The 12,977-nt window shown below is 48.4% G+C and overlaps 2 protein-coding genes across 4 annotated transcripts; one reads left to right on the top strand and one right to left on the bottom strand.

The window, feature by feature from the left end:
* Positions 1-20: 20 nt before the first annotated feature.
* CLN5 (CLN5 intracellular trafficking protein) lies at positions 21-5,898 on the bottom strand. 3 transcript variants are annotated; one of them, XM_035115975.2, is made up of 4 exons: positions 5,172-5,898; positions 4,244-4,409; positions 1,848-2,073; positions 21-990 (listed from the first exon to the last, which is right to left on the bottom strand). In XM_035115975.2, exons 1-4 carry the CDS (start codon positions 5,291-5,293, stop codon positions 479-481), a joined length of 1,026 nt encoding a protein of 341 aa, XP_034971866.2. In that variant the 5' UTR covers positions 5,294-5,898; the 3' UTR covers positions 21-478. The 3 variants fall into 3 exon arrangements, with proteins under 3 accessions (XP_034971866.2, XP_034971867.2, XP_060129315.1); XM_035115976.2 differs by having other exon boundaries at positions 4,244-4,383; positions 5,172-5,285; XM_060273332.1 differs by lacking the exon at positions 5,172-5,898 and adding an exon at positions 5,073-5,090 and having other exon boundaries at positions 4,244-4,383.
* Positions 5,899-6,179: 281 nt separating this feature from the next.
* LOC118085384 (glutamine amidotransferase-like class 1 domain-containing protein 3, mitochondrial) lies at positions 6,180-12,607 on the top strand. The gene is made up of 4 exons (XM_035115978.2): positions 6,180-6,365; positions 9,837-10,008; positions 11,112-11,316; positions 12,320-12,607. Exons 1-4 carry the CDS (start codon positions 6,258-6,260, stop codon positions 12,510-12,512), a joined length of 678 nt encoding a protein of 225 aa, XP_034971869.2. The 5' UTR covers positions 6,180-6,257; the 3' UTR covers positions 12,513-12,607.
* Positions 12,608-12,977: the final 370 nt, after the last annotated feature.

Below are 12,977 nucleotides of genomic sequence, written 5' to 3'. Positions count from 1 at the left end.
CAACCTATAAATTTAAGTAGCAACTACTTAAGAGTGCTCAAGCAGATCCCCGTAATTGTCTTAAGGTTGACCGCAAGGTTAGGAATGTATGTGCAGCCACATTCCTATTTTCTATTCTATGTGATTGTCCAATGGGGCACACAACGAGAACTTTAGAATAATTATTTACCACCATTATTCACCCACATTGGTTCCAGTGCATAAATAAAGTGTCTCTGGAAGTCAAAGGAAAACTGAAGGCTTGGAAAAGAATCTCATTCCCTCCTGCAATTAAAGGTAAAATAGCTTAGGTTTGATGCATTCATTTCCCTGTGCAGATAATCTTTTCAGTGTTGGTAAAAATCCAGGTATCTCCCAGTAGTTTCAGGCATCTTAATGTCAGCCTGAAATATGTCCGAGGCAACTCAGCATAAAATGGGTTTGGGGTTTTTATTTTGCTTTTTGTTTTCTTTAGACAAAAAAAAGTCATTAAGAAAAACTACATGTCCAACTTTGTGCTGTTTGAGTGAGGCAATGGGATTTCTTCATAGGCTATTTTCATGAAAGGATATTTCATTGGCAGAAACCAATATTCCAAGTTATAGAAGAGGTAGAATTGATGGTCCACAACCACTTCATCAAATATCCTCAAGAGGTTTAGAAAGAACTCTTTGGCGGACTGATAAGGTTTGAAAGGAGAATAGAAGTCTCTAATGGCAAGAGCTAGGGTTTTGTTTCCGTGTGGTCCAAATATATCCGTTTCATTCCCAAAGCAGGTGGGCTCTCCACTGAAGAGAGTAATAGTGGTGTAATTTGTTTGTATCTTCTTAAAAATGGCCCCCAGCTCAGCCAGCTTTTGGTACGTCCTCTGTACAAACTTGGAGCATTCGTAAGGCTCAAACCACACTCTGGCCTGCTCCTCCGGGCTCTCTTTGACCATCCACGTCTCGTAGTAAATGCCAGTTTTGTTGTCGTATTTCACCCATTTTGCCATTTGATTAAACATAGCTCCTGTGCAAGAAGAAGAAAACACAATATCACACCACAGGAAGGAGACAGGAGAATCATATCTGCACAGCTGAATACTATCTGTGCTTTAAAATAACCTGCTTAATTCTGCCAGCCTTTCCCACCTTTTTCTTCAAGCAGCTCAGCGTAGCATACATGGTTCCCTCCTCATTTAATCCCCACAACAATCCTATGAGGTATGGGTTAAGATGAGAGACACGCAAGGGCTCTCAGTCAGCTCTATGGCAGAGTATGGCTTGAACCAGTGTCTCCCAGGGCTCAACACACTAACCACTACACCCCACTGACTCTCAATGTTCCCTGACAGGCTGGGCCGATGCTCCTCTGCAAGCATAGCAGTCACTTTTTGAAATTTATTTCAGAAGGAACACCAAAATGCCTTGCATAAGCCCATGACGACACAGAATCTGTGTCCACAAAGTGTTCAGATCTGGAGACCTCTGGCGACCTTCCCAGTTCCACAGAAAACAGAGGAACGGCTCTAACCCCAAATGAAAGTCTGATTAATTTCAGCAAGGATTGCTCCCAGAAAAGTGGGATTAGGATTGCAGACGATTTGCAGAGATGTATGGATATACAGTAACACCCTACGATTGCTTACTGGCCTGAACCAAGCCCAGAATAATAATTATGCACCAACAACTTCTGAGTCCCTACCACAGGCATCCCCAAACTGCGGCCCTCCAGATGTTTTGGCCTACAACTCCCATGATCCCTAGCTAACAGGGCCAGTGGTTGGGGAAGATGGGAATTGTAGTCCAAAACATCTGGAGGGCCGAAGTTTGGGGGTGCCTGCCCTACCACGTCAACAAGCCCCATGACAATGTTTGCATGTTTACCTGAGATTGTGGTCACCAGAACCAAGGTCCCGTTCTCCTTCCAATGGGCATCATCTATTCCTTCATAAAAGCAGGCGGCCCCCTGATTGCACCAAAAAGGGGCAAGCAAATTGGGCCGGAGGTGAGGAAATGTGCAGTTCCCCAGCTGGAAGAGTTCATACCACTCCATTGTGTAGTTCTTCCCAGATAAGGAGCTCTTGAAACCGACAGCATCGTGCATGATCTTCTAAAAGACAGGAATAACCAACACAAGTGAAGGCGTGCCTTCGTTCATAACTCCACATTTCTCCTCTCTATAAGGACTCTAACTCCAAGAAATGAAATGAATAATAAGAATAATACATTGCAGTGTAAACAAAATCACTGCCGAGAAATTCCATCGTAGTGATCATAATCTAGGTTTCAGGTGCCACCTGGCGATTAGGTTACATATCTGAGTTTCTAACAATGCTCTAGAATCCTATGAACACCTACATGGGAGTAAGCCCCGCTAAATACAATTGAGTCGTGAGTCTAAGTAAACACACAGAGGATTGAACAGTAAGAGCAGGGGTCAGCAAAACTTTTCAGCAGGGGGCCGGTCCACTGTCTCTCAGACCTTGTGGGGGACCAGACTATATTTTTTTTGGGGGGGGGGAATGAAATAATTCCTGTGCCCCACAAATAACCCAGAGATGCATTTTAAATAAAAGGACACATTCTACTCATGCAAAATCATGCTAATTCCTGAACCGTCCGTGGGCCGGATTGAGAAGGCGATTGGGCTGCATCTGGCCCCCGGACCTTAGTTTTCCTACCCATGGGTAAGAGCAGGCATCGGCAACCTTTGGCCCAAAAGCTGGATATGGCCCATGGAGGCCGTTCATCTGGCCCACGGGCCGCCTGTGAACCGAGCCGCCCACTCGGCAAGTCCCCTGCGCGCTGCGGTATACCGGCGTGGCACAGGGACTTGCTGAGCAGCACCGGAAATTGCATCTACGCAGCCGCAGAAGTGATTTCTGGCGCTGCGGACATTTTGGAAATGGGCAGCCAGCACCGGAAATCACTTCTGCACAGCGGCGGACATGCGCAGAAGCGATTTCTGGTGCTGCGCTGCCCATTTCCAAAATTGCTGCAGCGCCAGAAATCGCTTCTGCGCCTGTGCAGCCCATGTCCGGCCCATGGACGATAGTCCATGGGAATCCTCCGGCCCACAGGCAGAAAAGGTTGCTGGCGCCTGGGTAAGAGCAGGGGTAGGCAACCTAAGGCCCGTGGGTCGGATGCGGCCCAATCGCCTTCTCAATCCGGCCCACGGACGCTCTGGGAATCATTGTGTTTTTACATGAGTAGAATGTGTCCTTTTATTTAAAATGCTTCTCTGGGTTATTTGTGGGGCATAGGAATTCGTTCTTTTTTTTTCTTTTCAAAATATAGTTCGGCCCACCACATGGTCTGAGGGACAGTGGACTGGCCCACGGCTGAAAAAGGTTGCTGACCCCTGGGTAAGAGCCTGACCCACTGCATGCATAGGTAAAGGTAAAGGGACCCCTGTCCATTAGGTCCAGTCGTGATCGACTCTGGGGTTGCGGCGCTCATCTCGCGTTATTGGCCGAGGGAGCCGGCGTACAGCTTTCAGGTCATGTGGTCAGCATGACAAAGCCACTTCTAGCGAACCAGAGCACAGAAGTAAATCACGCTTAATTTTCAATGGACTTTGCTCCTAGGTAAGTGTGCACAGAGCTGCCACAATCTAGAAATTTCAGACTCCGAAACAAAAACAACTATGAGAATCAGTGAGCCATACTTTGCATAGCTCATAAGGCTAATTGGCCAATTATGCTGTCGTATTGGAGTTTTTTTGGTAACATGCCTTGGATGGCAGGAAAGGCAACACTATGAATGCTATAAAATAACAAAGCAATCTGGGGAAATGGTACAGTTCCAGGAAGTGGACGTCCCGTGATTTCTCTGCAGAGACATAGAAACTTTTCCACATTTAATATCTGGAAGGAGGGAGTGAATCACTGTAACACGCCAGTGACTGGCACTAGCCAGGAATAATAATAAAACAAAAAAATAAAAATCGCCCTGAAAGTGCCATTTAAAGATTGCTTCTTTCAAAGCTGTTACATAAAAATTCTCAGAACATTTTCTAACACTCTCCTGTTGCCAGAAAAGTGGTAAACAATGTTTTCGGAATATATTTACAAGGTCTATAGTTAATCAAATTAACAATGTCAGTTCTGCATTGCACTTTTTGAAATCTATGTTAATTGGGATGCTAGCAAAAGGCTGACAAAACAGAGGGGGAGGAGGAGGAGGAGGGGAGGAGGAGGAGGAGGAGGAGGAGGAGGAGGAGGAGGAGGAGGAGGAGGAGGAGGAGGAGGAGGAGGAGGAGGAGACGCATGTCACCTTACCATATGGCCAAGGAGATCTCCATATTTGAATTCCCAGACAGGCGCCTGTAACCGAAATACCTCCAGGACATCGTCATCTCTCATCACCGGAATGGGAGAGCCAGTTGGGCAGAAAGTGTAACGAGCTTGACAGTAGGCATCTGTTTTAGGGCGGTAATCAAAACGCCTGCATTAAAATAAATGTTGGGTTTTTTTAAAATAAATAAATAAATCATTTAAACCATTTTTTAAAAAAAGAAATGGAAGTTATCTCTTGCTTGCACACCTCTTGAGTTTTCTCTCTCGCAGAGCCACCTCCCATAATTATACTTAATCTCCCCATTTTGAGACGGCTCAGCCCTCGGCAAGTCACCACTGCATGCACATGAGCCATCTGCGTTGCTCGGACCCTGTGGCACAATGGGTCAGTGCACCTGGCTGCTATATATGTAAATCTAAGTGTTTTTGATAGCTTCATCTTGCGTCCTGTAATGTATATGCTCCTGATTTCCAACGGGTTGGACTAGATGACCCTCGGATCCCTTCCAGCTCTACTATTCTATGATCCCACTCTGGACATCTGAAGCTCCACTGACACAACAGGACTTCTTCGTTTCCTTCCCCTGGGACCCCCAACCCCAAATATGCTCAGAGTGTCCCCCATATTTGGGGGTGTGGGGGGCAGGGGCTGCAGGGGAGAGTTCTCCTGCGCAAGCACAAGCCTGTTGCGCAGGCAGAACGACAGGATTGCATGCAACCCCTCTGTTCCACTTTCGGCACAGCCCAGATGTTTGCAAATCCTGTTTTTTGGACGGGGAGCCCATCCCATGGAAGTGAGCAATCACAGCACCTGCTATATTAGGCGGCCCGGGGGGGGGGGAGAGCAGACTTGTTGAATCCTGCCCGACGACTCTCTCTCTCCCCTTCTGCCCATACGCCGTCCTCTCACCTGTAAGGCACAGGCCACCGCTGCTGCCCCGGAGAGCCGCATGTCGAGCTGCAGGGCGTCTCCAACTGCAGGAGCAGCAGCAGCAGCAGCCAGAGACGCGGCGGCTCCCCGCCTGCAGCCATGATGCAGCACCCCGGCAAGCAGAAAGCAAGCGGCGCAGGGCAGGCGAGCTCCGCTTCCGCGTTTCTCTCGCACTCCCAGCAGTCAGCTGAGCAGAGTTCAACCCATCACATGCCGAGGGGTCGGGCACATGCTCAGTGCGGGAACCTCCGAGACGGTTTTGGCCAGAGCTTCTGTTGTCGTTTCCCTCCCCATTCTGCCTCTGGGCTCTAGTTTCTGTCCCGCGATCGCGACGGGGGAATCAGAGCTGCCGGCTCTCTCAGCCCCACTGGGTCGTTTTTGTTTGCACACGGAGAAGGAAGCCTTTATACGGAGGGTCACCTGTCACGGATGCTTTAGCTGAGATTCCTGCATTGCAGGGGGTTGGACTAGATGACCCTTGGGTCCCTTCCAACTCTACAGGTCTATGATTCCATATCTCTGCTGTAGGTTTTTTTTAGGTGCAGTGGCCGGAGAGCGAGTGGGTCGCCTAGCACAAACCGTCGGATTCGGGGTTGCAGTTTAGGCTTTTAAAATCTCCACGCTTTTAGCAGCTCGTTTAAAATACGTCTCAGCTGCACTTTGGCCAGACAATTTCAGAGAGGTGTTGCAATCAGCACAGATTACTCTTACAAAGGGAAAACTAAACAACATCATATTCACACGTGAAAATGTTTTTTTGGGACGTGCACGCCGGATCAAACCGCATGTAGTAGTGTGATTATCCTCTTATGCTGTAAAATTGTGCAGGGAGCATTGCGCATTCTGCTCAGAAACGAAAGGGGACGAGACGCGTTTGCAACCCAGGCGCGACGCCGTTTCCTGGAGAACACAGTGTGTTTCCTGGTCTCTCGTCTCCAAGGGTCACAGAAAGCGCCGCCCCGACGGCTCTTCTTCCGGACCAGCAGGGGGCGGGTGGGATCCGGCACCAGATCCTTCCTTCCTGCGGCCTCTTCCTCCGTGGACACGGGGGACCTGCAGGCGAGGATGGGGAAGCGGGTGGCCGTGGTCTTGGCTGGCTGCGGCGTCTTCGACGGCAGCGAGATCCACGAGGCGTCCGCCGTCCTGGTGCACCTGAGCCGGGCTGGAGCGGAGGTGAGGCTGGCGACCCTCTAAAAAGTGCAAAAGGAGGCTATTCCTTGCAAGGGTGTGTGTGTGGACTAGATGACCCCTGGGGTCCCTTCCGACTCTACAATAATAGGATTCCTCCTCCCCTCGTGTCCTGCCGTGCAAAATCCGCCCAGCCCACCTACCCACGGCTTAAATTTAGTGCGTGCGTGCAAGCAAGCGAACTGCGTGCAAAGGTCTCTTGCGATTTCCTCAGGATATAGAATTGTAGAGTTGGAAGTGTTATAGGACCTCTAAGGTCTCAAATATAGGATAAATGTTGATAATTGCACAAGGTAAACGCACAGACATAAGTATATAAACCACATGTCTAAAACAGTACAGGAGAGCAATCCAAAAGACATATTGGCTCTCCCTAAAGACTAAATATTTCCTCTGCCTCCTTAATCCCCCTTGCCTGAGAACACAGAGGCAGATAGCAATCGGGGAAGTTCCTGAAGGGATTCCTCACCTATATCTATGAATCTCCTTTGTAATAATTGCCATTGTTTGCCCAGATGCTCTGCATTGAGGGATGTCTGACAGGCATCTTGATTGTCTTATCCAGTGGTAATGTTTTGTGCAAATTGTGTCTGGAACTATGTAAATCTTGCTAAATCCTGAGGAATATCATACCTTGGCCACAGTACCTTAGATGTGATGCAATTTCTGACTGTTTGTAGAGGGGATGTCGTTCTCCATGCCAAAATGAAAAACCTTAAAAGAGATGAAAGCTTTTAATGTTTGATGTTTTATTGTGTTTTTAATATTCTGTTGGGAGCCACCCAACAGAATGGGCTGGTTATAAATAATATTAATATTTTTATTATCGTGTTTCTTCTTGGTTCTGGGACTCTCTTGCCTCCTTGCTAGGAAGGGAGGGAACTATGTTGCAACAGAAAAATAAAGATTTGCCTTGTTTTCCCTGCGACCTGCCCCCATCCATTCATCTCTGACAGATCATGGACTTAAAAAGGTAACAGTAAAGGGACCCCTGACCATTACGTCCAGTCATGGACGACTTCGGGGTTGCAGCGCTCATCTCGCGTTATTGGCCGAGGGAGCCGGCATACAACTTCCGGACCATGCGGCCAGCATGACTAAGCTGCTTCTGGCGAACCAGAGCAGCACATGGAAACGCCAATTACCTTCCCGCCATTTATCTTACCTATTTATCTACTTGCACTTTGACGTGCTTTCGAACTGCTACGTAGGTTGGCAGGAGCAGGGACCGAACAACGGGAGCTCACCCCATCGCGAGGATTCGAACCGCCGACCTTATGATTGGCAAGCCCTAGGCTCTGTGGTTTAACACATCCCCAATCATGGAGTTTGTGGACCCTGATTTTTCTGTGTCAGAAGGAAACCCCCCTGGCCATCTAGTCCAACCCCCTGCAATCATGGGCGTACCCAGGATCAAAACTAGGGGGGGGGGCAAGGGGAGGGGCCAAGGCACGGAAGGGGAGGGGCCACAAAGTGGGCGGGAACGGCGAACTCGCGCTCCGCCGGGCTGTGCCCCTCCCTAGCAGCAGGGCTGGTAGGCGGAGGCGGAGCCCAGCCCAGCGGAGCGCGAGTTCAGCGTTCCCGCCCGCCGCGCCACGCTCTCTGGTTCCCCGCCGCGCTTGGCCTTGCCAGAGGGCGCGACGGGGAGCTGGAGGGAGGGCGCAGCGCGGCGGGCGGGAACGGCGAACTCGCGCTCCGCCGGGCTGTGCCCCTCCCTAGCAGCAGGGCTGGTAGGCGGAGGCGGAGCCCAGCCCAGCGGAGCGCGAGTTCAGCGTTCCCGCCCGCCGCACCGCGCTCTCTGGTTCCCCGCCGCGCTTGGCCTTGCCAGAGGGCGCGACGGGGAGCTGGAGGGAGGGCGCAGTGCAGCGGGCGGGAACGGCGAACTCGCGCTCCGCCGGGCTGTGCCCCTCCCTAGCAGCAGGGCTGGTGGGCGGAGGCGGAGCCCAGCCCAGCGGAGCGCGAGTTCGGCGTTCCCGCCCACTGCGCCGCGCTCCCTGGTTCCCCGCCGCGCTTGGCCTTGCCTGAGGGCGCGCCGGGGAGCTGGAGGGAGGGTGCGGCGCGGTGCGGCGGGAATGGCGAACTCGCGCTCCGCCGGGCTGTGCTCCGCCTCTGCCCACCAGCCCTGCTTCTAGAGTAGGGCAGCTGCCCTAACTTGCCGCATGGTGGGTACGCCCTTGCCTGCAATGCAGGAATGCTGCCCACGGCTGTAATATGATTTCACTGTGTTGTCATGGGGGTTAAGTTTGAGGTCTCAGGTTATTGTTAAAAGTTTGTGTGGCTTTTGCTACATAGTGGCTAGCATTTGTCCCTTACACTTCACTCTATCCTAGCCCTCTTTAATGGCAATCTTTCATAGTAAAAGAAGAAGCAAGGCATGCCATGCTTTAGAAAGCAAGTGGTGGAATATCTGACGAAGTGTGCATGCACACGAAAGCTCATACCAAAATAAAAACTTAGTTGGTCTTTAAGGTGCTACTGAAGGAATTTTTTTATTTTGTTTCGACTCAGACCAACACGGCTACCTACCTGCATTCATGACTGTCATTGTAACTGCATTTATAACTGTACACAGGCACACACAGGGAGAGAGAAGAAGACCTGTATATGCAGTGATAGTTTTTTTCTAGAAAAAGAGGTGCCAAAACTCACCATGAATGCCTCCCTTGTTCTCTTAGAATGGCAATGGAGCCCCACCTGAGAGGAGCTGGAACTGAGTTCCGGTGAGTTCTAGGTGAAAAAAAGGCCTTACTCCCACCCACAGAAGGTTTTTCCGTGGAAAATGTCTCTTGCCTGTTTCCTGTTCCTTTCTGCGATGCCTACAATGTTTTGCTTGCTGGCTTGTAAACAAGCCTCTGTGTGTTCAGCAGAGTTTAGGATTCTGCAAAGGATTACATAGGATTGCAGTCTTGAAAACGAAATGACGCTCAGTTCTAAGCTCACTGGGCTGTATGTCTCATTGAACTCAATGGGACTTGTTTCTGAGTAAATAGGTTCAGCACCATACTGAATGGCATTAAACTGAAAATATACTGCGAGTTATTTTACTAAACACTGACAAAATATGGTATGTAAGTATATCACTGGAAAACACATTCTACAAATGTTTGGTGCCATTTATTTGACAACTTTAAGTGAAAACACTATACTTGTTTGAATTGGGGTAGATAACAAGGTCAGGTTTTTTTTAAAAAAATGTATCTAAAAGGCAACATTTAGCCCTGTTTTAAAGATCTTGTCTGTGATCTTGCTACCTAAAATACCAATTGATGCTGAAATCCATATGCTTTGTCATTTTGGAATTTCAGAAACCCCTTGAAATGTTGATAAAGTACTTGCAAAATTATCTTGCTTAAAATTGGCAAAAAAACAACAACCCATTGTTAATCTTGACTCTTGCAACTAGCAGAGGTGCTACTTTGTAACGCATATGTATTTGTGTTCCCTTTTCTTTTTCAGGTAAAGATATTTGCACCAAATATTGAGCAGATGCACGTTGTTGATCATTTGCAGGGTAGTCCAAGTGAAGAAAAGAGAAACGTTTTAGTTGAAAGTGCTAGACTTGCGAGAGGGAACATCCAGGATTTGGCTGAGCTGAAAGTCGGTGAATTTGATGCAATAATTTTTCCAGGTGAGCATTAAAAAATATATATATACTAATCAAACCTGCACTCCTATTTGTCTGGGAGTAAGTTCCATTAAATTCCACGGGATTTGCATTTGAAAGGACATGGTTAGGATTGCGCTGCAAATGAATTAGTTTAACACTCATGTATTTGTGAACCGTAAAAATTATTTGCATCAGTTCAATGTGCTCAGCACTGTGGGCTGGGACTCGTAGCTAGATTCTAATACTGCATCTCACTGCAACAATACTCCCTCCCCCAAAGCATAAAGGTAAAGGTAAAGGGACCCCTGACCATTAGGTCCAGTCGTGACCGACTCTGGGGTTGCGCGCTCATCTCGCGTTATTGGCTGAGGGAGCCGGCGTATAGCTTCCAGGTCATGTGGCCAGCATGACAAAGCCGCTTCTGGCAAACCAGAGCAACACATGGAAACGCCGTTTACCTTCCCGCTGTAGCGGTTCCTATTTATCTACTTGCATTTTGATGTGCTTTTGAACTGCTAGGTTGGCAGGAGCTGGGTCCAAGCAACGGGAGCTCACCCCGTCACAGGGATTCGAACCGCCTGCCTTCTGATCAGCAAGCCCTAGGCTCAGTGGTTTAACCACAGCGCCACCTGGGTCCCTCCCCCAAAGCATAGTGCATTTTATTTACTTATTTTATTAAATTTGTAGTACACAAATGCACAACAAAAACCAACCAAGAGTCCCCATTTCTACATTCCACATTTATTTATTTTATAAATAAATAATTTTTAAAAATACAAAAGCGGTTTACAACAATTCTAATGCACACAATAAAGGCCGCATAAAACATTTTTCAGAAATAGATCACAAACTATTATAGGAGATGGGTTATCTTCAGCATCTGCATACACCTGGCAGCAAAGGGGGTGGGGAAGAAATCAGCAAAATGTTCACCATAAAAGATGCCTGCTGAATCTCTACTAGAAGAGTGCTCCACAGGGCTGAACCAATTTTGTGCCAGTATCAAATAAGCGTCGCCCCATTGGGTGACAACCAGCGACGCTCCGTTGTTGGAAGAGGCAATAATGGGAAGTTTCTTCTCGGCGTGAAAGAGTAAGCTCTTATCTTTCCCCCCTCCCTTCAAGGGGGCTTTGGCGTAGCGAAGAACTTGTGTTCCTGGGCAGTGGAAGGAAAGAACTGCACTGTCAACAGCCTTGTGAAGTCCACCCTCGAGGCTTTCCATAGCGCAAAGAAACCCATTGGCTTGTGTTGCATCTCTCCTGTGCTGGCAGCGAAAGTCTTCCCAGGCTGTGAAGTCACCGTCGGCCACAACAGAAATGTAGACGGAAGGTAAGGAATTTTGTCTGGAGCACCATCTGATTCTGCATGCATGCCGATTCTCTGCTGATCACAAGATCCAGCTGTTACAGGGATGCACAGCTTTCCCCAATCTATCGTTTTTCTCTGTTGGTTGTTGCTGATTTACACTCATCAGTCACTTTGTACAAAAGAAAAAGCCTCAGGGCTACTGTACAGTGGTACCTCTGGTTAAGAACTTAATTCGTTCCGGAGGTCCGTTCTTAACCTGAAACTGTTCTTAACCTGAAGCACCACTTTAGCTAATGGGGCCTCCCGCTGCTGCCGCCATGCTGCCGCTGCCGTGCGATTTCCGTTCTCATCCTGAAGCAAAGTTCTTAACCCGAGGTGCTATTGCTGGGTTAGCGGAGTCTGTAACCTGAAGTGTCTGTAACCCAACGTACCACTGTACAATACAAAAAAATGCTATTCCTGTAAAATATTAATAAGGACAAGTCCCATCCACCCCACATCATGATATATCACATCACAATATACCAACATATCGCAATGTCTGGAATAAGGATGGAGTTGGTTTTCAACTTTGTGATACATCACCAGCTAAATATTGTGATATACTGATATATGGCAATGTCCAAAATAAGGATGGAGCTATGTAGAGGCATTGGCTGGCTTCACGGTTTTCCCCACATTGTGATTTTTGCATAGCGCGCGCACACACACACACACACACACACACACAATGATTCACAATATATTGCCAGGTCAAAAACTATGAAGCCGCTATCACGATATAGACTTTAAACTGGTTTGGGGCGATATATTGATATATCACCAGCCCTACGCTGCAGCCCACTTGGGTGAGGTCCATGCAGAGGGGCCTCTTGATAAAGACCACAGGGTCTGGTCTGGTTCATATGGGGAGGGCTGGTCCTTAAGGTAATGTGGTCCTTAGCCGTCTAGGGCATTAAAGGTCAAAGCCAGCACTTTAGCGATGATGGAAAGGCAGTTCTTGTTTAACTTCCTTTCCTTGCAGGTTTCCTGATGCTGAAACAGCTGCGGCTATCGAAGAACTTGGCTGCAAGCACATTTGCAAAGACGTAAACGAGGCCCACGTGGATTCTGCAAACAAAATAGTCACCACTTGCGCGTTCATGTGCAAAGCCCCTTTGCATCAAATTTTCGATGGGGTCGGAACAATGGTTACCGAAGTATTGAAACTGGCATGAAGGGAAAGCCGGGCTTGGCGGCAGCTGGTAAATGCGTTAACAAATGACACTTTGGTTAAATATGGTAGAATTAATAAAAATAATTAAGCCACCGAGATCAAGAGTCTCCCTGCACCTGCCTGCTCTTGCAACTACAGGGCTAACAGGAACTTCTTGGGGTGGGTGGGTTTGGCCTTTGTACTGCTAGTTGCTGACCTCAGTATGAGAGCTACCTATTATGACAGCAAGTGGTAGGTGAATGTACTCCCAGGAAGACCTTTGTTTTGCTCAGGGCATGCAAACAATACCTATTTTAGTGACACTTATCAATTGCACCAGCTTTTATAGGGTGCAATCCAAGCTTGCTCTTCTGTCTTGAGTTCCGGCTGAAGATTCCTGCTGGGGGAAGGCATTTTTTTGCCGACTTCTCCCTCCAGCCCCTGTTCTGCCTCCTCTACTGTTGCACAGGGTCACCTAAACCCTCCG

Source organism: Zootoca vivipara, chromosome 4 (assembly GCF_963506605.1).
Source record: "Zootoca vivipara chromosome 4, rZooViv1.1, whole genome shotgun sequence".
Taxonomy (NCBI): domain Eukaryota; kingdom Metazoa; phylum Chordata; class Lepidosauria; order Squamata; family Lacertidae; genus Zootoca; species Zootoca vivipara.
This window is presented reverse-complemented; position numbering and strand designations above follow the sequence as displayed.

What these genes read in the sequence shown, in the direction of transcription:
- LOC118085384 (XM_035115978.2), top strand. Translation starts at nt 6,258, where the DNA reads ATGGGGAAGCGGGTGGCCGTGGTCTTGGCTGGCTGCGGCGTCTTCGAC. An exon ending in TGAGCCGGGCTGGAGCGGAG is followed by an intron (nt 6,366 to 9,836) that starts GTGAGGCTGGCG and finishes TTTCTTTTTCAG; the next exon opens with GTAAAGATATTTGCACCAAA. An exon ending in TGATGCAATAATTTTTCCAG is followed by an intron (nt 10,009 to 11,111) that starts GTGAGCATTAAA and finishes CCTCCCTTCAAG; the next exon opens with GGGGCTTTGGCGTAGCGAAG.
- CLN5 (XM_035115975.2), bottom strand. Translation starts at nt 5,293, where the DNA reads ATGGCTGCAGGCGGGGAGCCGCCGCGTCTCTGGCTGCTGCTGCTGCTG. An exon ending in CGGTGGCCTGTGCCTTACAG is followed by an intron (nt 4,410 to 5,171) that starts GTGAGAGGACGG and finishes ATTTTAATGCAG; the next exon opens with GCGTTTTGATTACCGCCCTA. An exon ending in GAGATCTCCTTGGCCATATG is followed by an intron (nt 2,074 to 4,243) that starts GTAAGGTGACAT and finishes CCTGTCTTTTAG; the next exon opens with AAGATCATGCACGATGCTGT.